At 44.3% G+C, this 26,114-nt stretch overlaps 8 protein-coding genes across 8 annotated transcripts; 4 read left to right on the forward strand and 4 right to left on the reverse strand.

The window, feature by feature from the left end:
- The first annotated feature begins 357 nt into the window (after positions 1 to 357).
- On the forward strand, positions 358 to 4,256 carry LOC131282828 (DNA repair protein Rev1). Its single transcript, XM_058312369.1, has 2 exons — positions 358 to 504; positions 583 to 4,256. The coding sequence occupies exons 1-2, from the start codon at positions 457 to 459 to the stop codon at positions 4,057 to 4,059; spliced, it is 3,525 nt and encodes a 1,174-aa protein (XP_058168352.1). The 5' UTR covers positions 358 to 456; the 3' UTR covers positions 4,060 to 4,256.
- A 956-nt stretch (positions 4,257 to 5,212) lies between these two features.
- LOC131293468 (translation initiation factor eIF-2B subunit delta) lies at positions 5,213 to 8,027 on the reverse strand. The gene is made up of 4 exons (XM_058321549.1): positions 7,986 to 8,027; positions 6,017 to 7,794; positions 5,550 to 5,908; positions 5,213 to 5,482 (listed from the first exon to the last, which is right to left on the reverse strand). The coding sequence occupies exons 1-4, from the start codon at positions 8,025 to 8,027 to the stop codon at positions 5,259 to 5,261; spliced, it is 2,403 nt and encodes an 800-aa protein (XP_058177532.1). The 3' UTR covers positions 5,213 to 5,258.
- Positions 8,028 to 8,929: 902 nt separating this feature from the next.
- Positions 8,930 to 10,687, forward strand: LOC131290612 (partner of Y14 and mago). Its single transcript, XM_058319778.1, has 3 exons — positions 8,930 to 9,391; positions 9,469 to 10,321; positions 10,358 to 10,687. Exons 1-2 carry the CDS (start codon positions 9,364 to 9,366, stop codon positions 10,185 to 10,187), a joined length of 747 nt encoding a protein of 248 aa, XP_058175761.1. The 5' UTR covers positions 8,930 to 9,363; the 3' UTR covers positions 10,188 to 10,321; positions 10,358 to 10,687.
- A 1,442-nt stretch (positions 10,688 to 12,129) lies between these two features.
- On the reverse strand, positions 12,130 to 12,698 carry LOC131281305 (transmembrane protein 258). Its single transcript, XM_058310583.1, has one exon. It carries the CDS (start codon positions 12,658 to 12,660, stop codon positions 12,418 to 12,420), a length of 243 nt encoding a protein of 80 aa, XP_058166566.1. The 5' UTR covers positions 12,661 to 12,698; the 3' UTR covers positions 12,130 to 12,417.
- Positions 12,699 to 13,269: 571 nt separating this feature from the next.
- Positions 13,270 to 15,303, reverse strand: LOC131289351 (tumor susceptibility gene 101 protein). Its single transcript, XM_058318590.1, has 7 exons — positions 15,103 to 15,303; positions 14,945 to 15,029; positions 14,642 to 14,871; positions 14,477 to 14,573; positions 14,198 to 14,400; positions 13,780 to 14,108; positions 13,270 to 13,709 (listed from the first exon to the last, which is right to left on the reverse strand). Exons 1-7 carry the CDS (start codon positions 15,145 to 15,147, stop codon positions 13,523 to 13,525), a joined length of 1,176 nt encoding a protein of 391 aa, XP_058174573.1. The 5' UTR covers positions 15,148 to 15,303; the 3' UTR covers positions 13,270 to 13,522.
- A 380-nt stretch (positions 15,304 to 15,683) lies between these two features.
- LOC131286651 (NF-kappa-B essential modulator) lies at positions 15,684 to 17,901 on the forward strand. Its single transcript, XM_058315638.1, has 3 exons — positions 15,684 to 16,883; positions 16,956 to 17,281; positions 17,363 to 17,901. The coding sequence occupies exons 1-3, from the start codon at positions 15,762 to 15,764 to the stop codon at positions 17,568 to 17,570; spliced, it is 1,656 nt and encodes a 551-aa protein (XP_058171621.1). The 5' UTR covers positions 15,684 to 15,761; the 3' UTR covers positions 17,571 to 17,901.
- A 294-nt stretch (positions 17,902 to 18,195) lies between these two features.
- On the forward strand, positions 18,196 to 18,903 carry LOC131293964 (uncharacterized). The gene has a single exon (XM_058322013.1). It carries the CDS (start codon positions 18,196 to 18,198, stop codon positions 18,901 to 18,903), a length of 708 nt encoding a protein of 235 aa, XP_058177996.1.
- Positions 18,904 to 19,026: 123 nt separating this feature from the next.
- Positions 19,027 to 20,976, reverse strand: LOC131293965 (differentially expressed in FDCP 8 homolog). Its single transcript, XM_058322014.1, has 5 exons — positions 20,247 to 20,976; positions 20,010 to 20,174; positions 19,889 to 19,933; positions 19,350 to 19,816; positions 19,027 to 19,285 (listed from the first exon to the last, which is right to left on the reverse strand). The coding sequence occupies exons 1-5, from the start codon at positions 20,974 to 20,976 to the stop codon at positions 19,070 to 19,072; spliced, it is 1,623 nt and encodes a 540-aa protein (XP_058177997.1). The 3' UTR covers positions 19,027 to 19,069.
- Positions 20,977 to 26,114: the final 5,138 nt, after the last annotated feature.

Raw genomic sequence — 26,114 nt, forward strand, 5'->3', positions numbered from 1 at the left:
AAACCGGCACGACATCCATCTTGCAAAAGGAACTGAAATTTACGATCGATTTGCTATAAATAATGTTTGTTAAAAAAACACTTTGTCCAAAAAATAACGCCTATTTTACAACGTTTATCACTGCATTTCTCTGACTAATGGATTTCACATACTAAAACCATAAAGTTTGTTCTTGCACTTTTGAACTATCGGGAACGGAACGTAAAAAGTGGGAGTAGGTTCATAATCCCGACTTTTAGAACCCATGGGTGCACTAGGAATAGTAATCACTTTGGCAATCTCTATTGACATATTTTGACATATTTACAAATGCGAGGGCGCACTTTTGGTCTACAGTTCATGTGCGGATTAAACAAAATGTTGCAAAACATTTCTAAATAAATTTATGTGCACATCAGGGGTGGTTAAGTGTATTCCTTTTAGGAGTTTTTCCTTCTCTTCGAAATCTTCCGCGCAATGAAGCGAAAAGAAAAGCCACAAAGTGAAACGGGCTTTGAAGGATGGGTAAGGTTACCTACCACTTTTTTTTAATCAGTGCCGGGTGATGGACCGGATAATTCTACTGTTTTCTTCAATTTGTAGGGCGACTATATGGATGCGAAAAAAGCGAAGCTGGAGGATCAGTTTCGCCAGAGTTCATCGATCGTCGGTGAAAAGCTTTCGAACCTTTTCGCCGGGATATCGATCTTCGTCAATGGCTATACCAATCCTTCCGCGGATGAGCTGAAGCTTATCATGATGCAGCACGGTGGTGTATTCCACCATTACAAACGTTCCAACACAACCTACACCATCGCATCGATCCTGCCGGATGTGAAGGTGCGCTCGATCACTTCGGAGGTCATCATTAGTCCGCGATGGGTTGTGGACTGCTTGGCCGAGGGGAAAATTCTCGAATACTCCCGATACCTACTATACACACAGCACAAACCGTCCCAACCAAAGTTAGCGTTTGCGAAACGGCAAATGTCGCTCGGAGGCAGTGCTGGTGGCACCGATAGAAGTGAAGCAGATATCGCAAAGCCAGTGCCAAAGAAGGATAACGATCCGAACGATATTAGCCGGGCGGAGTGCTTAAACGTACTGGGTATGCTGAGACAGTTTACCAATTTGGAACAGAATGTATCTAATACGGAAAGGCAGGAGGAACAACCGGTAAATGATCAATCAATCAAGAATGCTGCGAAAACAACGGATAAAGAGCACGCCATGACATGCGATCCTACGAGCACAACCAAAGAAATACAACCCCAAGTATTCAATATATCGCCGGAAGTTTTCGAACCTAACGAAGTGGTTAAATCTCCGGTAGTGGTTCCATCGAAGCCTAGCCCTCAAAAACCGTCCACTTCAAAGCAATCGCTTACCGCAACAGATCCCAACTTTTTAACCGAGTTTTTCAACAATTCTCGACTGCACCACATCGCAACGCTTGGTGCCAGCTTTAAGCAGTATGTGGCAGAGCTGAGGGATAAATCGACCGGCTCATTCCCAGCCCGTGAGATACTGATCGAGAACCTCCCGCGACGCAGTGAAGGGCTCGAGGGCGAGGAGAGCGACATGTTCAGCGGCACCGCGAATCAGCACTACATTATGCATATCGACATGGATTGTTTTTTTGTGTCGGTTGGTCTGCGGAATCATCCCCATCTGCGTGGACTTCCTGTGGCCGTAACGCACTCCCGTGGCTCGGATGCTCGTGTACCGTCCCACCCGGGACAAAATCGTGCGCTAGAGATCGAACTGTACCAAAAGCGACTTGGTGAGCGCTACAAAACACCGGACATTCCGATAGAGTCGAGACTCTCGTCGATCGATGAGAACAATTCACTGTCGGAGATAGCTTCCTGTAGCTACGAAGCTCGTCGGTGTGGCGTTAAGAATGGCATGTTTGTTGGCGCTGCCCTGAAGCTCTGTCCAGAGTTAAAAACCATTCCGTACGATTTCGATGGATACCGGGAGGTGGCACACAAGCTTTACAACACTATCGCACAGTACACACTCGACATCGAGGCGGTCAGTTGTGACGAGATGTTTGTGGATCTAACGGAGCTACTCAAATCGACCGGTGTGCCCGTGATGAACTTCGTTTCGTTCGTCCGGGACGAAATATCGACCGCAACGGGATGTGCTTGTTCCGCCGGCATCGGCACGAATCGGCTGCAGGCGCGAATGGCAACGAAACGTGCCAAACCGAACGGTCAGTTTCGACTACGGGCCAGTGAGGCGGAAGAGTACATGCGCGAGATACCGATTGCTGACCTGCCTGGCGTAGGACCGAGCACCTCACACCGGCTGAAGCAGATGACGTATGTGACGTGCGCCGATTTACAGACAATTCCGAGGAACGTGTTGCAAACGGAGTTTGGGAAAAAGTTTGGCGAAACGTTGTATAATGCGTGCCGTGGGATCGATGAGCGGCCGCTGGTATACGACAAGGGCCGCAAGTCGGTATCGGTAGATGTTAATTACGGCATTAGGTTCACCACCGAGCAGGAGGTAGATCGATTCATGCGCCAGCTCACGGAGGAAATACATCGTCGCTTGGTCGAGCTGCGACAGCGGGGAAAATTGGTCACGGTGAAGCTGCTCGTCCGGTCGCCGGAAGCACCCGTTGAGACGGCCAAATTTATGGGCCACGGGTTGTGCGATATCGTCACGAAATCACAACCACTCCAGCAGTTCACGGACGATCGAGTCGTGATAGAGGGCGCAGTGCTATCGCTGATGCGTACGATCAATGCACCACCCTGCGAGTTACGGGGCATTGGAATTCAAATTTCTAAATTCGAAGGAACTAAAGGGGCAACGAATACTGCCGCAGGGAATCGATTGAAAAGTATGCTTCAAAACGTCGAACATAAAAATAAACTCAAGGAGCAGACAGAAATTGCGACATCCAGTGGAGGAAGGGGGATTGTTACGGGCACCAAGGTTTTGGAAGTCGATGATCAGCAACCGTGCACATCCCGTGGAAGGCTGGAGAAACAGTTAAATGCTCCAGTTACAATTCGCGACACCGTTAACACGCCCTTGAAAGCGAATAGAAATACTACCACTCCAGACCACACCCCACCACGCAGACGTAATAGCTCGCATTCGCCGATCAAATCCAGAAACGCACCGAAACCAAGCACCCGCGGTCGACGGGGAAGGCCTCCAAAATGGGCAACGACGGCGAGCAAAAAAGAGCAGAAGCAAACGGTACAGAATGGTATGTTAAAATTTCTAACCGCATCGGCCACAACGGGTAGCATTGCTGAGCTTGGGAATTTACCGCCCGGACTCGATCCCGAAGTACTAGCTGCCCTTCCCGAGGACATTCGCCAGGAAGCCATTCGCGACTATCGACGACAGCAGCTTCTACTGGCGAACAATAGCGCACAAGATCCGTCAATCATGAGGACGCCCGAAAAAGACGCCCGCTCTCCAGTACCGGGTACCTCGTACAAACGGGAGTGGAAAACGCCGACCACTCCACTGGTGAACGACGACGGTATGGACGATCAAAAGATAAAGGTTGAGCTGAAATTTTTGCAAGCCCTCCCGCCAGAGCTGCGCCTCGAGGTGGAGAAGCAAATCGAGCTGAACAAGGACAACATGGTCGTCACGTGTAGCGATCCGGAAATTGACGAACCACTGTTCGTGACCCCGGAGCCGAGCCCTGTGAGGGAATTTGAAGAAGCAACAGCGGGTTATCAAACCCCTACCAAAGCCCCGAGTGCGCCACAGAAGGATAGTAACATTCTCCGCCGGTCGAACTGGAGAGAGTTGCTTGAGGAATGGCTTGACAGTACCGATGAACCGTACGAGTACGATGTGCTATTGTTGGCGGACAATGGTAAGCAGCTAGTGGAGGGTGGGTCGCTGGAACGACTGTATTTATTTGTACGCTGTTTTTATCGGCTTGTGCAAGGAAAGGCGAACAACTGCAGTTGGCATCGGGCGTACTCGGGCATAGTCCGTACGATACAAAACCGAATGCTAGCACTTTATGGCAAGGAAATGGCGGTACAGCAGGATTGCGGTTGTGTTAAGTGCAATATAAAAACTATGTAGAATAAATGTAAGCAACATATGGTGTACAGTCGAAATAATGTTAAATTATAAGCTAGATTCTTTTTTGAAATCGTTATGAGAAAAACGATTGAAATCCATGCTCACATATTTTACAATAGCCGTGCATTTCGAATCATTTGAGAGTTAAAAAAAATTGTAGTACTTTATTGTTTCTAATAAATGTTTTAATTTATATAGTGTTAAAACAATGCAGCGTTTTAAAGAAAATAATTCACTATGTACAAGTTTTAACTGATCGTCCGTTTTTTCAAAGGAACTCTGACTACAGTTCATCAATCAAAAGGGTTGGAATTTAGGTACACATTATGTTGTACTTTTTTAAAACCCTTCTTTCTAACACATCAGCTTATTATTCTTATTCGGTTTGGTACCATGCAAACTATATTGACTCAAACTTGCACGTATTATGTTATTAACTTTAGATATTTCATATTGAAATATATTTAACTAAATTTCTTGATCTTGTGTTGAAATTGTAGATGTCCAAAAAATATCGAAGCTCCATATAAATAGCTCCAAATAAAAATTATTAACGTCTGCCCCACTATCTGGGCCATTTTGTTTGGAAAAGAATCTTCATTTTAATAACAATCGATAATTTTGACATCGTTTCATTACTTGTTGGTTATAGAAGGGAGGTAGAACATCGATCTGTAAACATTTGGAGTATTTTACTATAACCGCAAAAAATTAATGTTGATCGTTCCTAGGAGTTTATCTTGACTCACAAATACTGCAAGATTCTTAAAAGCAACAATATTCTCTGGATAATAAACAGTATATGCCCTTAACAAAATTATATTACAAAAAAAAATTACAAGAAGTTCCCATATTGCTCTCTAACGTAATAATTGCTTTTTATTATATTGTTATTTACCATCGTTTCGATATTTTTTCTTTCTAGAGAAGTTGTCAATTTAATTGCATTTTAAGCAAGCCGTAGACGTTACATATTAATCTGCACAGATGTTTGACGTCTACAGCCTTTCCTTAGCTATTTCCAACATCCCTCGAGATATTCGGGATATCTGGAGGGATGTTTGACAGACGATGGGTACGAGAGAACAAAGGAAATCTGTAGACGTCAAAGATCTGCACAGATTAATATGTGACGTCTACAGCCAGCTTTAGATACATTTTCATCGCCGCCTCGTTTTTGATAAGATTCGTCGATTCATTCAATAAGTCACATCCGACGGTTTAATTCGCAAAATAACCGGTACGCTGGTACAGGGAAGTATCGCTACCTCGGTGACGACAGCTGTTACCAGTTCCGGGGGTGTAACATCGTAGTGCAAGTTCAGTATAGTGAGCGAAGTGAGTGTTTCCCAACCAGCCAACATTGGTTTCGTCTCGGAGAGATCGCGCGTCCGTGGTGGAAGGACGAGATCGTTTGGATTTCCTGTGCGTGAGAAGTGACTCCGTCAGTGAAAGGAGGATTAAGCTTGTGATCGCCGGACTGTTCTTACCAATTTCATTGTAAACGAAAGCGTCCGTCTGTACGCGTTCGGTGAATTTGTGCGTTTCGCAACAGACCAGCACGGGCACGTTGTAAGATTTGGCCACAAGCGCAATCTGCGCCGTTCCGACGCGACTCATAACCGATCCATTGGCGAGGAGAGCGTGCGCCCCGAGTAACACCTTCGTTACTTCCGGCATAACGTAGCTGACCGCATTGATCAAAACACAGGTACATTTGACACCCTGCTGTACCAACTGTTCGAGCATAGCGTGTTCTTCCTCCCGTGGGCGCGCATTCACGATGATGACTCGGAAGTTTTTCGATCGCCGGTTCGCTTCCTCCAGAATATGTTTTATAAGTGACGAACTAAAATAGACGTTTGTTGTTTTTAACTCAATATATCAAGTGCACTTAACTAAGTAGGCTATTATTTTAATGAATTAAAATGAGGTATCTAAACTTCGCTTTACATACCATCCATAAGTAAGAATGACGTCCCCATCGAAGATTTTTTCCTGCACCGAAATGCAAATTGCTTCTTCCGCCTTCTCGATCTGATCCCGAATGTACGATTCGATCGATTCCAGTAGGAACTCTTTCTGCTCCGACACGGACACCTTGCTATCCAGCTGCCGGGCGTACATTTTCACGTGTCGCAGCGCGTTAGTCATCGAGACGGAAAATGGTCGACAACGCTGCAGGAATGAGGCGGAAGTATTGAGCGTTTCCTCGAAGCTGCGCCCAAACTCCTTCTCTGGCGGCGTTTCGTAGTCGTGGATTAATAGATTCAGCATCTTCAGTAGGGCGAGACAGCGCGCCTTCGAACCAACGACGGACCCTTCGGCGTACTGTATGCCAAGCTTTGTAACAGCCGGATGAAGTGAGGGCGAATTCACAATCTCGGCCGCCGCAAACTTTGGCTGATAGAGATGGTTAAAAAGATTAACGATGTGCTTCCGTGGAGGTCCGCCGGCACCAACGACACCGAGGGTAACACTTTTCTTGACTGCCTGAGTAGCAGTTTTATTACTCTTAGGCTGATTGGCAGCATTTTTCTTCGTCACATCGCCTGATGTGGGTGCCTGATCTCGTTTCTTGATTTGCTGTGCTTCCGCCTTTGCGGCTCGTTGCGCCTCTTGGATAGCTCTTCGTTCGGCTTTCGTCAGCGTGGGTTTAGCACCTTCAGTGCCCTTTTTCGTTAGCGACAGATTCTTTGCTTCAAATTGTGCTTTACGTTCCGCTTTTGTCAGCTCCTTTGACTCGCCGGTAACAACTGAATCCGGTTGAGTCGCAGTTTTTGCATCGCTCTTTTCTTTTTTAACAGGGCCATCACTTATGTGCAGCTCCTTTAGCTTTTCACAGATACTTCCATCTGTACCGGATTTTGATAATTCTACAGGAGCCTTTGGCGAATCACTTGCCTTAGTAGGCTGCTGCTTTTGCTGCTGGGCTGCTTGTGGCAGTACCGTCTTGTCCTTGTTCTTATTTTTTGCGCTCAACTTCGCCGCCTTCTTTGCTTCACGCTCGGCAAGTATCTCTTCGCGAGTTTTATCAGTTTTTTCCGGACGAGCACTCATCGTTTCAGTGTTCTCCAATTGCTGATTTGAATTGTTTTCCTCCAAAGTGGGAGTTACGACTGCTGGTGAAATAAGTTTTAAACCAACCAGGGGGTTGCTTGGAAACACGTCTTCAGGATTAATGTCCTGCAAGCCTAAATTCACGTATAACGAGTTGTCTGGAACCTGCTGTTCAGTCTTAGCCACCCTCTCAGCAAGCGGTTCCGGCGTATTTAGTTTTCCAAAACGATAGTAACTTTGGTGAAACGAAAACACATTAGAGCTGGGAAATACTTTTTCGATCGAAATATTCTCAACCGTAGTTGAGTCTGGGATGATTTCTTGAAAGATTTTTCTTAAACGAGGTTTATCGCGGGGGTCTCCTGTTTCTATCGATTGTGTGTTTTCTATCGTACGCGATTCTAATACGGTCGCGTTGTCCGTCGTTTCTTTTGCACTCTTCGGTTTTCGCTTGCGACGTTGGCTTGGTTTGCGGTTGAGTTGACCAGCATCGATTACTTGCTCTTTAGCCGCAGATTGTCGTTGCCCTTTATCGACCGATCCCCGAGGAGATGCAGAAGGAAGATTGCTTTCGTTCTTATGCGCCGAAACTTGTTCCACTGCATTCGTTTTTATAGGTTGTTCTGTGCTTTTTCCCGTGTTCGATTTTGGCTTCCTCTGAGAACGATTTCGTTTCTAAAGGGGAAATAGATTAGAGTTATTATGTTTGTTTTTAAATAAAATCCAGAGGTGCATGCAATTGCACATGAAGTGCTTATGTTTTGGGCCCGTCTACAAAAGATAGGATCGTGCAAATAAGGGTTAGGCAGGGTTGAAAAACCAACAGTCGATTAAGATCACAACGAATAGAAACTACACAACGATACCTTTTTAATCGTGGCAGCTTCCGTTGAGATAACGTTCTCCATATTGCTGTTGTATTCAAAAAGTAGTTATCCTGTACGATAGACTCTAGTTTGGTTTATGTACATATATGTGAACAGTTAAGGACCATCGTGCCGAGCAAGGGCAACGTATACCGGATTGTAAGTAAGCGGAGGAGAGAAAAAGATAAAAACAGTGGTTAAACACTACGGACACATTGTTTAAAAGGGACAATCTTTTACGGGATGCAGTTATGATCTGCGTTTAGACTGAGCAGTTAGTGGCAACGTTGGTCGCAAAGGACTTTCACCTGAGATAGTACATATTACCTCGATAGTTGAAGCAGCACTTTCAACTTGCAACGTAGCAATGCGTAAGACGTTTCGGGCCGTATGTAGTGGAACAAATTCAATGCCAAAGAAAAGTTCCAACTGCTGGGGGCTGATGTAAATAATGGTATCGCAGTTAATATTTATTAAATTTGTTCTCAGCTGTTTTGCAAAATACTTACGAGAACTTTGCTTTGCTATATTCTTCAGGAATCACCGCGACGTTTGTGTCAGTAGATAGGGATGGGGGTCTGCACCTAGCAGGCACAAAACCGTTCCTTTTTTACGTAGCACCAAGTTCAAGAAATTGGGGTACCCAGGTTTAGCTAAGTACAAATTAAATTCTATCAATGAAATGAAGCGGACCAAATCTTTTTTTTGTGTTTCTTTCCAAGATATCAATTTACTTTTTGGAACTTTCTGAGCTTGTGTTTCAAGCTTGTTCAACTAACCTTGGTCATAAGGTAAATATTTTGGTTGTGTCATGTTTGACGTTTGACGTCAAAATGGCGTTTCCAAATCTCCGATTCGACGATTCAGTTCTTGATCAGACGTCGGAGGGTTGATTTCATCCCCACAGGGGATAATAGTCCATTAATACACAGTGAAAAATAGGTTATTCTCCTGCACCAGCTTTAGTTTCGTTCGTGTTCACGCCAGTCACCCGGTATTTGGTGTATCTCAAAATTCCAAAGCGCCATTGCGGTGGTGCCGTGTGTGGTGTGAAGGTGAACGGAACGAGCTGCCAGCCATAGGTACTTTTCGGCGGCACAACCCGCGAGTGCGTGCGGAAATACCATTGCTTTGGAAGTTTGTTTGCGGCCTCTCTAAAGAACCGACCGCAACGCGGGGTTTAAAAATAAACTCTACTTCCCATAAGCATCGGCAAGCTGTGCAGAGCGGATAGTGAATTTTTTCATTGGCATCCAGAGCAGCATCTGGCTTGAGCAAAACCGAACCGACGAGTGCGTGCGTTTGTTTGGTTGATTTTTTTTCTCCTCCTTCTTCGTCTTTCCGACTGCTGCACAACATAAAATATATTAAAGCAGCCATGACTACTTACGCTACAGATAGTCAAGGTAACAAGTTAGACAGTGAGCGTGCATTTGTTACAAGTAACACCTTTTTTCAACCATTATCCACGTTTGGCTATCAGGAAAATTCATCCCAGCCTCACAGCGTCCGGATGGAACATGGCGCAAGCCGCGCCGCGTACGCGACGGTTATGTACCACAGGAAGAAGTTCCGCTGTACGAAAGCAAGGGCAAACAGTTTTCACAAAAACCTACCCTGCCACCCGGCTTATCTCCGGAGGTCGTGCAGAAGGCGAAGGAAAAGCGCGAACGGGAAAAGCTACGGCAGCAGCGAGAGGAACAGCGCAAGGCTCAGCTTGCGGCGGAGAGCGAAAAGCAAAACACATCCAACGCCGGTGGTGCCAAAGGAAATCAGGCCACCGGAGGGCGCACTAAAAAGACACCAGAACTTCCCGACATTATGCTCGACGAGCGACCGGTAAAATCCAAGCAACAAGTTCCTTCCAAAGCGTCACAACATAAATCGGAAGGAAGCAACTACACCAGCACCTCGGGGGCTGCGGTGGAAGAGCTCAGCGCACTGGCAGCCGCAATACAACTAAACCAACAGTCACCAGTATCAGCGGACGGGCCAACAACGGACGGTCTGTCACAAGAGTTGATGAAAAAATTGCGAAAACTTCGGAAGAAAATACGCGAAATCGAAGTGATCGAAGAACGGTTACGATCATCTGATGCTCCGCGTCCGGATAAAGATCAGTTAGAAAAGGTTAAACGAAAACAACAGATCCTCCAGGAGATCGAAGAGCTCGAGACGCAATCGTCAGCTGGTGCCATGTGATTCTGAACGGTGGATGAACAAAATGTTACTAACGTTACGGCTGGATAGCAGGCACCCTTATGCTCTAGGCTTGCTGAGGTTGTTAGCTGCAGCTGGCGCATTGAAGTTGTTACGTTCAGAAACGACCCTAACATGTTGACGGGTTTGGAAGGATAAGCATAAGGATACAGTGATCAACGACGCTGCACGGATTCTATGGTAGAACTTAACGATTAGGTGTATAGGTAGATTTTTAAAATTGGGTAGCGATAATGATTGTACAAAACCGCCAAACTTTGGAGCATTGTGCATCGCAAATGGCACAACAACAGAGACAGTTAGACTGGGCACGATACAAGCAGTTTATAATTAGTTGACTGCTTTTGTAATGCATTTTCTTCTGCATAATCTCATAGTGCATTGAAAGTATGAAAGTTACGGTACGGTTAAAGCTTTCGTTTTCATAGAGAGCATAGATAGTGCTGGTTATACTGTAGAAGCTATCAAAAATCGTCATGATCCTTTTCCGTTCCATGCAGTGAGACCACTGCTAAAACATTGGAAGATTCTTGTACGGGATGAAGAGATGGGTGCCCAGGAATACTATCGCCGCCGTTAATCAACTCAATCCGGCACTCTTACGGCTTCCAACCAGTCATATTACAGTCTGAAAGATGGCGGCTTTCTAATGAGCGTCGTCTTGATTTTGAACCCCAACTGAACCTGGTTCGAAGATGTTTAACATTCTTCATTTTATATTCCTTCAATTTGATTTCCCAGCTTTTTTGTGATTTAGAAAGTAGACTGCTGTTTGAAACTATGATGAGCAAGATAAATTCTTCTTTGGCGTAACGAACCGTCTTCGGTCATGCCTACCCCTAATGAGGTACAACTTTTTCCCTTTGTGTTACGTGGATAGTCAGTCCTCTCGTTCACTGAAGGGTCCGGCCTGTATTGGATTTCGCCTCCGGTGCCCGTGGGCTGATTTTCTAACCGGCATAACTGATCGGCTGTCGTGGGCCACCACAACAAGGAACAACATAAAGACAGTAATATGTATGCAGATGTACGAAATGCTCCACTGCCCATATTTTATCAGGCATTGGGCTGATCGTTTATGTTTCCTTCTCTTAAGAAAAGGATATAATTTCAGTGATATCATTTTTATCTTGGTTAGAGAACCCAGCATGTAACGTCTTCTTAGGTCTTCCAAAAAGATGACCTAAGGAATATGCGATTGCGGTCCAATGGGGCGATCGTGTTGCTAGTGGTTACTTAAATAGTCATGTGTAAATGTGTGCTAGCGAGTCAAAGCCGATGAAGAATGTGGCCCCTTACTTGCCATTTGGAGTAATATTTTTAATTTGTACCGAATGTTTGTTAGTGCCGCATAATGAACCTATTTTAACCCATCTTATGGTGCGTCCAAAGATATGTGCAATTCGGGAATCATTTCGCTGAAATATTGTTGGTTTCGTTTTCAAACAGTTTTTTTTTTTCATACTTGGCTGTCGAAGTAATCATATTTAGTTACAACTTGTGCATTTACAACCATGTTTGTTTTTTTAAGAAGTATATTAGAATATGCTTCTCTTCTGCGCGTTATTTAAAACCCTCCACCACTAGCTTGTTTCGATTTTTGGTTCGTCTCGTTTGTAAGCCTCGGTCCAAGTGGGACTGATTAGCGTAAATCATAGATTTGTAGGTAAGAACGTCGTGAATACAGTAAGTGCGCCTAGTATGTAAGAATTGAGTTTAGATGTAGGGCATAAGTTTTAAAAAACTTTGTTGTATGAGCGCAACACCCGGGGGAGCCACTTAATTGGAACAAAGAAAAGTCAATAAACGGTTTGGAGACAATCTTACCTGGGCTTCTGGTTTTCTCGCAAAGGGGTAGGACAAATATAGTGCCAGTATGTGCCAAACGAGTAAAGTAAAACTAAAATCAAAACCGGATTACATGTTTTTGTCTCTTTTTTTGTATTTCTTACGACGAGTTGTAGCTTACAAGTAAAAACATCCACATTTTAGTTTTTCGAATAAATTGCATGTGCTTCATACGATCAGCATAGAATTATGTGTTCTTTTGCTCAGCGCTTGGCAATCAGATGTACACGCAGTACGGACAGGCGCGCTGTCGGAGCGCGTGACATGTCCAGGTGCTTAAAGGTATAGAATGTTGAGGATTTCTTCGCATTTTTGGATAGCTTTTAGACTCCTGCCAGAAATTGTAGCGACTGCAGTGTCACAGTTACACATATATTCCGACCGAAAGTAGCAGAAACAGGACGCCGAACCCGAGGAACAGTGACGCAAACAGACTGATTGCTAGCTCCTTGAAGATTACACTATCCTTCGTCGGTTGCTTCGGACGGGACACTTCAAACACGAAGAACCAGGCGGTGAAGAACGTGCCAAACAGCAGCAGCACACCGGCAAGGTGCGGGAATACGGCCGGGTTCACCGGCGAGACATACCGTACCATAGAATCCATCTTTCGATTTGGATTTGTGGGTGTGTTTTGTGGTGAACCGTTTGCTGCAATCACAATAGCCGGTGTATTACAAGTTATATATGAATTCGTGAAGCTGCCTTAGGACAAAAATATACGTTTAGAGATACGTACGGTTTGATGAAAATGTTTTTTCGGACGGAAACCCAATGGGATCCGGCTTTCTTGAAATGCGTAAACGCTGTTGTCGAGCGATCTAAACTGACGTGGCTTGGATTTCGTAAAACGATTGTTGACAGTTATTGTGTCATAGACGTAGAGGGGGCGTTTGTTTTGTTTTTTTTTCAAATTGGTCGTTACAGTGAATCATTTCTTGAGAAATAATCAAGCTCAGAATTCTTGTTATATGAAATTAAATATAACGTTTAATTGAGAAATATGTTCTATGTTCCATTTTCAATTTAATTTATTTATTATTAAAACTCTTTGATACATGTTATCAAAACGAAAATGTTAAAAGGTACTTTTGTTGAATTTGTTGTTGAATAAAATGTTCGTGCAGTAAAGACATGTGAACAAGTCTACTTACTTAAGTGGCGCTACGACCGCTGGGTATTCTTGCCCTGACGACATGTAAAAAAATAATTAAGTTATCCATATATATGAAATTTATTCAATGCGTTCAAAATTATATGACTAAGAACAGAGCAGCATTGGGATATGCATTGAAAAGAACGAACCATCAGCGAAACAATTGGATACAGGCACAGAATATCATAACAGAAAGCTAGCATATCAATTCAATCAGTTCGTTTGTAGTTCCTTCCAACATAGTTCGTCTTCTATCCCTTTCGTCGATAAGTGCAAGTGGGTTTGATTCTGTAGGTAAATTGTTGAGTAACGATTATGCAGGTAATCGTGCCGTTTGTCGGCACTTTTGCATTAATGCACGTAGCATGAACTGCTTCCGGGACAACTGGCGGACCTGCTTCAAAAACACCTCCAGATCAATTACCCCACCACGAAGCGCTTCTCCCATAAAGTATGTTGCATCTTCGATGGCCGCCTCTTCTGCGTACGCGTTCAGAAGTCTGTAAAAATAATTAGACATGCATGAAAATCGATATGCTGCAGGTGAACTCCCTATTTCCGAATGCTTACTGTTTATAAAGAGGGGCGGTAGTGGTGACTGCTTCATCAACATCAATTGAATCCACTGTGTTGACCAAGTCAAGTGACCGCTGGAGTTCTTTTTCCTTGTCCTTCAGCAACGAAATACTCTTCAGCAGCCCCTTCTCGTCGCGCTCCAGGCGCGACATAATTTCCTTTATTTTGGTCTGACCTTCGGTCAGCTCCTGCTGTGTACGCTTCAACGTTTGTATCTCGGCCTGGCACTGGTTAACTTTTTCCTGGACGCGACGCTTCAGTTTATCCTCTACGGCACTTATGAGCGAGGCCCGAATGTGTTCCTCTGTAATGGTACCGGTTCCCTGTTTGTGTAATCAAAATTAGAACAAACCCACAGTTATATGGCAATGTTTGCTGGAAAGTAGGAGTAGTTTGACAAATTTCATCTTACAGCTCCACCCAATGCTCCTGGAACTGGTGGGTAGGCTGGCATCCCGAACGACGGCATTCCGTAGCCCGGCATGGCACCCGTCGGCCCGGTACTCGGCGGAACAAAGTTGTTATAGCCAGCTCCGGGCATGGGATATTGTGGAAATTGTTGTGTCGGGTATGGAGGCATGTAAGACGTGGCTGACGTTGGTGGTATGTATGGCTCTGTGTGGAAATGGTTAAAGAAAATTGTAACACAGTACTTCGAAAAAGTGGATAGCTTCTTTTCCTTCATACGTACGTGGGGTGTAGTTGGTTTCCGGTCCTTTCGAGTAAACCGGAGGCGTTTCGCCGAATGTGACACTCATGATCTGAATTAAATCTAGTAAGTCAGATTTCTGGAATGGAAAACCGAATGTTGCTTGACCATACCCATACGTTTTCATGGCAACAAAGCCAGTCTTACCGGATTCCACTCGTGCAAGTAAGGCAGATAAATTTTTCCATTAAAATCAACGTAGGCCGACACTTTAATGCGCATCTCTGGCGTTGGTTTGACGTAGCACATCGGTGCATTCCGCGGATGGGTATCCATAAGCCAAACGCATATCGGTATATTGTACGTGTTACCCTTGAACTTCACCGGTATTGTGCCATTCAGATTTAGTAGGTGTTTGGTGCTTCCGTCGTTGAATACTGCAATAGACATCGGAGGGGAATGGGTTACCAAAACTTGCTTCCAAGCAACACAATCAACTCGATGACTCACCGTACTCTTCCACACGGTGTTGCAGTCCGTGGTAGATACGCAAAACATTTAAAACGTCCTTTTTCGTGGCAGTTGGATCCCGGTACTGTCGATGCGATAGGCAAAAAATATATTCGTAGTTCTAAGGGAAGGTTTTTCGTTGCCCCGGATGTACTTACCGAGGATAACATCCGCCCCAATGCATTCTCGTCAATTTTATGCATAGCGCTGTAGTTCTTTCAATTGGAATTGTTTTAAAACGCTCGAACAACCATAGAAACGAAACGTTGAATAGTGATGAAAATCAAGCCTACACAGCAAATTAAAGCAGGCAATTTTCTAATTTTGTTCTTTGTTAGCAATAACTGGTGGACGAGAGAAACTTCTGAACTTCTATGAGACGCATTTGTCGATTTGACAGCAGAAAAGACAGCAATTCCGCACAGTGAGAGGCGTATTAATAAAACCACATCAATTTAAAATAAAGGCATAATAATTTAACGAATTTTGTTATGTTTAGTTGAACTTTGGTAGATATTATATTTTATATGAGTCAAATATTTCTCAAAATTACACAAACTTAGTCTAAAGCGTCTCAAGAATTTCATGTTATCAAAACTATTCAATTCATTGATTACAATGCATTGCATGCGGCAACACTGCCGAATCGAACTGTCATTCCCTGTTTATCTCTGGTATTTTGGTTGAGTTTTATTTTTATTAGTGCTACATTTTCCGTAGAACTGGCACAGTCGAGAAGAGTTGCTGAACGGTGTTGGAATTCAGTGCTATTATTAATCGCCAGCATAGAGCATACGTTCCTTAAGACGAAGGCAAAATGTCAATGGTGGAATCTGTGCAACCCACCATGGAGGAGGAATCGTTCATCATACTCGGCAGTACGCCGACACCGTCGATGGTAAATTTTTCGATGCCACCCGCGTCGTTCCAGCCAACGTCGGTTGTTGAGCGCGAAGTAGAAGAGCCGGCGAAGGTTTCATCAGCGGCCACGAAAATGGAGATATCTACCCAGCTCGATTCGACCACCTACAGTCTGCTTCCGAATGGTGGATCTTTAAGTGCATCTGTTGCGCAGTTGCTGCCGGGTATGCAATCACTGAGTGAATCATCAAAGGCACTTTTGATTGCGTCAGCGGAATCAATCCCTCCGCAGCAACCACCGTCGGGGGCTTCGGGCGAAGCAGGAGCACCGAGCCTGCAGTCAATTGAAAACAAGGAAAATGTTCCACTAAATTCTATCAAGTCGAACCGGCAACCGACGGCTTCTTTCATAATTGGCGAAACCCAATCGATTCTGCACCAGTTCCCGAGCCTCGCACAGTCAACAATGTCGATCGAAGAAATCCATTTACTGCAAAAGCTTAGCATGGAGCACAGCCAACTGAAGGAGAGTCTGCAGCGGGCAAACGTAGCGATGCGCAAAAATTTCACTTCCATACAGCAATTGCAGGATGAAACAAGGACACGTTGTGCCGAACAGGAGGCACGCATTTCAGAGCAGCAGCGACAAATCGAAAAACTAATGGCAGAAAACACCATGCTGTTGAAGGCAAACGACACGCTCGCTGACGAACTCAACGTTGCCAAAGCGGCCACCACCCGTGCTGAAGCTGAGCTGGAAACTGTCCGCAAAGAGCTGAGTGCGGAGGTCGAAGAAGTTGGACGTGTTCGCGAGGTTGAGCGCAAAGCGGCTCAGCTGGAAGTCGACGAGGTACGCAAGGAGTCCTCTGAGCGTCAGTCCATCATACAGAACCTGGCGAAGAAGATTGAAGATTTGGAGCTTCAAATCAAGGGTTTTGTGGTGGTGAAAAGTAACAAGCCGGAGAAGAGTGACACTGATGCCAGCTTTGTCCCGTTGGATGTACATAAGCAGCAGATCAAAGCTCTAGAAAGACGGATGTCGGTAGAGGTGGCCAAAAATTTAGAGTTTGAAGATATGGTAATATATTCCTTGGAGATGGTATGTTTATTCCGCCCAGCACACGTTTCATACACTTTTCCATTTTTTTAGCGCAAATTGTTCGTGGATGAAATCAACTGTCTGAAGGCTAATGCCAATACGGCAGAGCAGGTGTTCGCACAATCGCGATTCGAGACGCAACAATTGTACGACACCATTAAGGAACGGGACAACACAATCGAGGACCTTCGAAAACAAGTTTGTGTACTCCGCGAGCAGTCGGATGTACTAGCGGCACAGTCCGAAATTTTCCAAAAAGACTTCGAGGCGGAACGTGCCGGCCGGCAGGAGCTGGCAAGCGAGAAGAGTCGGATTCTGGCCGAATTCGAAGTGCTTCAGCGACGAAACACAGAGCTTGAGGCGAAAGTGTCAATGACGTAGGTTAACTGAAACATATTGTTGAGCGGTCGGGAAAAAGCAGGCAATTGACACAGTTTTCATAATTGTTCTTTCAACAGAGAGTCTGAGCGTGAACAAGTTGCACAGAGGGCTGCTCAGATGGTCCAGGTAGCCACAAACAGCCAGGAAGCGGCCTCATCTAACCAAGCCGCCACTAGCGAACAGAACGAACCGCGAAGTCTGCTACGCTGTCCACTGTGCTTGAAGGGATATAAGGAGTTATCTGCATTGCAAAGTCACGCAGCCTTTTGTATGGGCAACGAATAAGTGCTTAGCAGGTGGAATATGAGTGCTATATGTATTATGTTATATGTTTCATTATATATCTATTAAAGCGTAATGTTTCATTCAACGTTTAGAGAAAATAACACACAAATCTGTAAAGAAGCTAAAGTTAACGTGACGATTTTCGAGGACGTGTGAGATTAGCCTTCGCCTACAGAGTATCAACAATGCTTTAGATAAGAATTGTATGACTAATGATAACGGAGTGCCCGAAATTTGCAGGGTGTGATGACTAATGTATGGAATGAATGAATAATGACTAATGTATCAATAGAATTGGTTTCTGATGCAAACAGATTAAATAAAATAATGTTATCACATGAATGGACATGGTTAATGCTTTATGTTTACAATTTTTAATTTTTCAATCGTAATGTTGTGTCTACTGACACGATTGTAGTGCTTATTTGATAGCTTTGTTTACAATTACACAATCAAGCAATGAAGTAGCAAGCATAAACATAAATTTACGAACCTAAAAATGTAAATAAAAACAAAAATTAATCGTACGTCATAAACATCGAAGCTAGCAAAACGAGCAATAAAAATTGGTTGGTGCTAACGCAAAAGGCTTGAAGTCTCCTTAGAACCGTATCCGGTGCCAAACATGTCCGTCCAGTATGGGAGAAGGTGTTTTTTGTGTAATAATACTCGCTATCGAAGCAAGCAGTGCCGGCTGTTTCGATTTCCGGCCCGTGGCTCGGTCATGTGGTGTAAATGGCTAGCGGCGCTAGAGCTGACCGATACCGATATCAATGTCCACTCGAACGAGCCACCACGTCTCTGTCAGCTTCACTTCGATCCGAAAGATTTTCTCCAACGGCAGCTATCAGGAATGGCAGTTCCAGTTCGTCGCATAAAGATGCAAAAGATGAAGGTTGATGATGATTCGCGTGGAGACAAGATGCCAATTATCGGCGTTGGAGACTCGAGGACCGAAAGGCAGTACGGGGTTCAGGTGGAAGAGGATACGCGGCGAGCTATTGAATCCGGAGGAAACCTCGGTGATTATGTTGTATTATCGAATGACCAAGATTTGGTTGAGTTGGACGAAACAACTGGATGCTGCTCACCTTCGCTAGGTGATACAGAAGAACAACTGGATCATGCGCCCAGTATAACGTTTCAGCAATCAAACTGTAATATAAAGCAACACGAAACCCTTACTCAAGAGTTGACCATAGAACGTGCCCGAGTGGAGGAGCTTTTGGAAGAAAACGCCACCCAGAAACATATAATAGAAGAGCAACGAAACCTGTTGCTACATCTAGGGGTTCAATACGTTGTTCTTGAGGAAGGCGAGGATGTTTCCTAGAAATTTACGACACAATACGATATATGCAAAAGCTCATGAATTTATTTAACGATTACTCAAGTAGGCGTGCATGATACACTGTCCGCTGCGAGACATTTCAAACGCACATTTAAAGCACGGTGCACTGTAGGAGAAAAATAAATCAAGATGGATTCACGCGGAAGCTTTAGTTGCCATTCTCTAGATCAAGCTGCTCCTTCAAGGTATGTAGCGCCCGCTTGCGCAAACGAGAACACTTTGCACATTTCATATTCTTCCGTAGATAGCATCCCCGGTGGCTGACGGCACTGCAATGGGTGCAGCAGAAAATGTCTTCATCGAACGGAAACAGGATCTCGTCGTTGTTACACAGTTCGCAAATGTACGCCTTACCGGAGCATATCTGGATGAATACGAAGTTGGTGAACGTTACTTCGAAAAAAACACCTTCCTTGCTCCAACCTTACCAGACAGTTTCTGATGTGATGTTCGAAGGTTGCCCGGACCGACCGTAGGTACCCCAGCAGCGAACCATCCTCCACACCGACCAGATCGGCCACACTGTACAGCGCAACCGTTTGCATCAGATGGCGCCGTTTGCCGATCTGTTTGACGATCAGCTTCGCCTGCTCGGCCAGCCGACATGCGGTCAGGTATCGCTTCATCACTCCCAGGTGCACCCGAACGCGCTTGACCTCCGCCAACTGGGGTATGAACGAGAAAAGGCGCGGATTTTTCTCCTCCAACCGGATGACCGGCTTCGTGAGCAGCAGTCCGATCTGCTGATGCGAAGCGCGACACACCTTCCGCGGTACAAAGTCCCAGTTGTTGGTGATCCGGGCCGGGATGATACTGGTATCGTTCCAGTGGCACGCCGGGCAGTAGTAGAGGCCGGTATAGTCGCAAAGTCGCGGTTCGATCGAGTTGAGTTTTTCTGAATGTGGGCGAGTATGAAAATACACACTGCTGTGTTTGTGCTCAATCGATTCAATGAATGGCGTCTTACCTGCTTTAAACTCAAGTCCGAAACAGTTTACCGCCGTGGAAATGTCTGCCATGAAATGAGACAAATGGTGTAAATGGTTATTGAACGTTTACAGCGTGGGCCCGGTGTGTCCAATACGCACTGTAGCTTAGCTGCGTGCCACATTCCGCACAGGTGTACTTCTGGAAAGCCAACCCAATCTCCGGACAAATGCATTCAATCGGTAGATTGTGCTCGGTCGTTACCACGTGAGCACAAATGCGTATCACGTTCCGGACGCACTTATGGTGCACGGCAAAGGAGCAGTCTGGCAAGTAAGGATTAGAAAATTATACAAGACTTCGAACGACTTCCAAATTTAACCACCATTTCATATTACCATTACACACGTAGGACGCCTGCACCACATTCCAAATGATCCCGGAACAGTGGTCACAGTAAAGGTGCTGTTTCTGCTGCGGTTGTGCTGGGAAATGCTTACGCTTCACGAAATGATGCCCCATGATGACCTTCGTTTCCTCCAAGGTGGCCTCCGGGTCTCGATCGAAGTCGAGCAGCTCGCGCCGCCGGTACCGCAGCTCAATCAAATACCTTACCAGCCATTTATGCTCGTCGGTCTCGATACCGTACGCGCTCGATTGTACCAACTTTTGGCAGCTATCGATCGCCTGACTCACCTCGGTAAGCGAAGCTTCCGGATCCAGGAGCACCAGTTGCCATTGCTCACGCACGAGGGCGTATGGAATCGTGCTGTTCTCCACTTCCGGTGGATTGCGATCACTTTTTTCGTCGTACAGTGAGCTAACGGAGCTGTTCATCTGTTCGGACACACTTGCCTCCCCCGTGCTCACACTATGTGCCCTCGGTTTGTTCGGGGCAGTGTCGTCATCGTGATATGATTCGCTTTCCTCCTCCTCGTCCTCATCCGTCGCATCGTCGTTGTTATTATCGTCCCGCTCGGGGGATCGTTTAGTGGTGGAAATATTCAACCGATCGGGGTTACTACTTTTATCCACCAGATGGGTGGCGGTTCCGGCAAGCAACATGCTGTTCACCGTGCTCGGCAGGTTCCAAAGACCTTCGCGTATATTTTGCACCGTACTTTGCATTTTCATAGGAATCGCTCTTAACTACCGTCAAACCTTTCCCTAACGCCGTTAAACACCGACTTTGTCTGCAGTTCCATCGACTCACCAAGCGAACATACTCATTAAAACCCGAGCAAACCACCCGATCAGCATCGTTATCAGCGTTTTAGATGCTTCAGTGATGTTTTCCTTTTTTGTTTAACAATATTCATCCCCGTCCAATCGTCTTGCGAGTGGAGGCTTGAAATAGAATGTCCTATTACGTGTGTGTGACGATGGGCTTGGTGTAGGATCAACCAACTTTCTTTGAATTATTAATCTTTCCAATGCACTTCGTCGTTGGCAATGAAATTCACAACAAACAGATGCTATGATTCAATCTTGTTTTATTTTTTTCAGTTCTTTTCCTCCAATTTGAAGAGAACACAACAAACCACCCCGGAAGAGAACGTTCAATGGGTTTTATTCTTTCACTCTTAATGATACATGCTCTATTCTCTCTGGCGCGCAAAATCCACAGAACTAACGTGAGGTACACATGGTGATGTCCTTTGAGAACGAGAAAAGAGTCCTTTCCCGTTCCAAGTTTATTTTCCTTTTCGAGTTCATTGCATACAAACTGTTCGAAAATCTACGTACCAATGATTATTTGTGACAATTGTTCCCGCGCCAACTGTTCTCCCCTGCAGAATGAGCAGGAAGTGATCCTGCCGCAGGGCTCCGGTATTTCGGAGTTATACACGCACGAGTTGGAAGTGAAATTGGTAAAATAATCACAGCTTCGCATATGCCGACCATGCTCCTCCAGCGGATCGTCATCTTTCTGCCAGTTTTGCAGTCCCAGGCTGCAGTAAAAACAACGCACGGAATCTCCCGGTCCAGTGTAGAAGAATCCAACGGCCGCCAGCTTGTAGATCTCGTCCTTTGACCAATGTTCGGTAGTGCGAAATGATTCCTGTCGCTTTGCAAACGTGCTCCAAGTCGGCCAAATTGGCTGGTACTTTACGGTGCCTTCAGCGAAGGGGATCACTGGCGATGCATCCATCTGCATCCTGTCCATTCTTGTATTGAAACCGATACTCATTTGTTAAATGAGCGTCAATGGTATTTATTTTATTAATTTATCTTATCTCACTGTTTTTGAAATCTTGTCTTAGATAGTGTGCTTTACCTTTCTGCCATCTTTTTAAAGAAATCTTATCTGTTGTGCCTTATCGGCTGGGCATTTGTATTTAGCGCAGGCAGTAAGCGTTGGGAGGAATCAGTACAGAATTAAACATCGTTTGGTTTGCTAACAGTGTCCAGTATTTTCCCATTCTTTATCACTTCAAGAAAAAGAATCTTTTGTTTCAACGATGCAGATTTTCAAGTGCAAACTACCACTTATTCAATAAAAATGTTTCCGAAATAACATGGGTTTGGAAACACTGATTTACGTTCCGCTAGGAACGGAAATAAGAGGTTTAAAGTCGTGCAAGATCTGCTTCTTTGGTGTAACACCGTCTTCGGTCATGCCTTCCGCCCCATGAAAGGCTTACTAGGCAAAAAGGCAGGGGAGGTTCCGATCTCGACAGGAATTCGTATCCACGCTCAATAAGATGTACGTTTCCACAACATTGGCCAATATTTGAAATTGAAACGATTTTGTATTGAGGGTTTTGTGTAAACTTTTATAATCGTTCAAATAGCTAACTCACGTAATAGAAGTGACGAACGTAAACCGCAATGTCTTGATAAAGCTTGGATAAGGTTTAGAATTTTTTAAAAATTGTATTGTGTCTCTTTGTTGCCTTTAGTTTTAGGTGTCGACATTTTGTTGTTTAAGTGTACTTAAAAGTGTTCGATTCAACTGCCATTTGTCTTTTTCGGTAAATTTCGTAACTCCAAAATTTTAGGAGTTTTGCTCTTGCGTACAGTATTGTATTTTATTTTATTTTTTATGTGCCACGACATCGCCTAGTGGGACAAGGACTCTTTCTGAAGAGTGTTACTAAGACTGAAAGACGGTATGTTATAGATCGGTCGTAAGCGGTTCGTAATTCCGAAGAGTGCCGGATAGTATTGCATACCCGCTAGTTATTTAGTATATCAAGTCATATGTTACACGCGCATCTATCATTGTTTCCTAACGCCTGATTGATCGAACAACATGATGCTTGAAGGAGAACTTATATTTTATGGCCTAAAGGGCGCAAGATAAGCAGAGCACTATGACGCCACACTTGCAAGCAACGAACAACGGACATCCGTCCGTCTAGCCGTTGTGGAATTATTTGATGTACAAGAAAGACTTGTAATGTCAATTGAATTATCGCTGGTAAGATTATAAAGAAGTGGCCCGTAGTCGTAGAGACACTGCTTTGATGGTAGGGCAATTCGATGGGGATGATAAATGTGTTAATTTAATCTACAGCCGATGATGGTGGTCTCAATTGCGGCCTCAGGTCGATTATCATCACACCGGTTGTTTGAGTCTTTTGTAACACGCGTTAGAGCTTACAGGAGGTTCTGGTCCGGTAAGGAGCAGTCTGCATCGAGAGAAGATATCGGGTGTCCCTTGCGTAGTCCTACACCTACAACTATGGACACCACGAACACCCGGGACAGTTTATCCGCCTTTGGTGAGGCTCGTGAAATGTACATCCATCGCATGCAACCAGAGGATCCTTCCATCGGAACAGATTTATTGCTGCTTGTCTGCTTCCTTGTGATGGTCCTGCTGGTAGGATTCGTATTTCGGTTATTTCTGCAAATGTGGCGGGCCCGGCTAGAATGCCATCAAACGGCCCTCAGCGAGCGTGGCTATATGGCCGTTGATCAAACTTCTCGTTTAGCGTAAACGTGCAAATTAATAGCATTTTCCATGTGGTGGAGCGGAGAACTGGGAGTGATGAGGCTTCAGGGTTTCGTTGGAATTCTGTGATATTTAGAGTATATGGTGAATGCTGCATGCACTGTAAAATAATAAACTTGTTTATGATAATTTATTGTTGACTTTGTTTTTATCTCACTATGCATTCGTGGTATGGTGGTGTATTTGATTGCAACTCGTGATAAGACATAATTAATTGTTGTAGAATGTTTGCCCAAGAGCACCTACACAACGGTTGGCAATTGCAACGGCAATTCATTTCCAAAAAAGCGAAAAATCAAATCGAACTCTTCGACATCAACATCATTACGATACAGAACAAAAATGTGCACCATTGTAGATTCAAACAGGTTTGAACAGATGGATCAAGAAAGATTTAGGACAGGAGGTTGGGTCAAAAGTATCTTTAGCTCCCAATCAAGACTTCTGTATTATAGAAGGTTTCGAAAACATGTTGTCGTGAGCAGAGATGTTGATTCCATAATATATGTATATCATATGATGTGTTAATAAATTTCCAGACATAATAACCAATCTACCATATTAGCACGATTGTTGCCATATACGTTTACCATTGAATCCAGGAATCATCGAATCCAAAGCAGGGGAATATTTAAGTAATGGACCAGTCCAAATTAGACCCACAATGAAAATATTATGGAATCAACAGAACAACAGAAAAATATTACGAAACCTGCTCTCTACAACAAATCCAGAGTAGCACCTTACAACTTTGACCCACTTTGGTTTCGGAATAAAAGCTTGAAGTTTCCGTTGCATACCGTTTGACAGTTCGCCCGTCATGTTGAGCCCCGCATTCGAATTAGTGTTGGGGAAATCAAATCAAGGATTCACCGTTTTAGTAGTTCTATTGATCATAAAAATCTTCTAACGTAAGGATACGATGCTCATCGCAGGCATTGAAAACCGGGTACAGCGTTTTTAATTTTTAATTCAATTAATTAAGTCTAAAGAGATCAATGGTCTTGAATCAGGTCCTTATCATTGTAACTCTGTGGGCTAAATTTAATGGTAGAACACCTCAGATAATTGACGTTATGCTATATATATTTGTTTAAAGTAGGTTAATGAATTTTTCTCCAATCCATGTTAAATACAATCCATTTTATCCAGAGTTCGATTTGAGTAAACTGAAATCAATCACTTCGTGTCTGGCTGGAGTCACATCAAATTCAAATAGATTCTGATTAAGTGATAATCGATTCATATCGAGTCCCAAACAAATCATATCTGATTCACATCCCAAACAAATCAAACCTGATCCGAACGGATCTGTCAAATGGGACTCAATCCTTCAGAATCCTTTGGGGAGCGAATCTTTGAGTCTTCAAAATCCCGACTCTGTCAATACTAATCCGAATAAGCGGTATCGGTGGACCTGGCTAGCAGGTTGCAGCAGCCTCGGCGTGCGTCACAATTAGTGATGGGGAAACTGAATCCCTACAGGGATTCGAATCTTTCGATTCATATCCATTATGAGATCCGGATCTCCGAATCCGAATCCCAATCCGTCATATCATACATGCTCATCTAAAGCCGATTTTTCATATGTGTTTAATTCAATGAATGATTTACATAACAATATCAATATAGTTGACATTATTCTTCTAATTGTATTCAAACAACAGAACAATCTAGTCCTTTTTGGGAATATGGAGACTAACTGATTTACCCGAGTTTATTCCAAGAAGAGTAGCATTTATTATGTTTCTAAAACAATTATGACAGCGTTATCATTCAAATTGAATCCATTGTGGGTCACTGAAGCAGTGAAGCAAGTCCTTTTGATGTTTTTCCACACTTCCACGCCGGGTACTTTATCGCGGAACGAACATGTTTGATGTTCTGATAACATTTTTCACAAATAGCGCCTCAGACATGGCTGATATCATGTATTTAAAGCTAGACAGGTAAGTAAACTGGTGCTTTGCGTCCATTACAATATATCTAACGTATTTGAGATATTCAAATGGCCCAAATGAGCTGTTTTATTCACAGGTTCAGGGTTTTCATGACCCACCACTAGCTCACTTTTTTCGCCGCACGTTTTTGGCGGGAAACGGCGAATTCTCTCCCGAATTTTGAGAAATCCGGGCGAAATATGCTCACGACCTATGCGATGCCGACCCCTGGTCTTGTTCTAGCGAATGACCTCTAAACGCTGAACCGGTAAACCGGTTCGGACGAAACGTTGTTTCTGTACACGCACCGCCATGTGTTGGTGCAACAAATGCAAATGTGTGCGAGACCAAATTTGGTCTCACGG

This window comes from Anopheles ziemanni, chromosome 2 (assembly GCF_943734765.1).
Source record: "Anopheles ziemanni chromosome 2, idAnoZiCoDA_A2_x.2, whole genome shotgun sequence".
NCBI lineage: Eukaryota > Metazoa > Arthropoda > Insecta > Diptera > Culicidae > Anopheles > Anopheles ziemanni.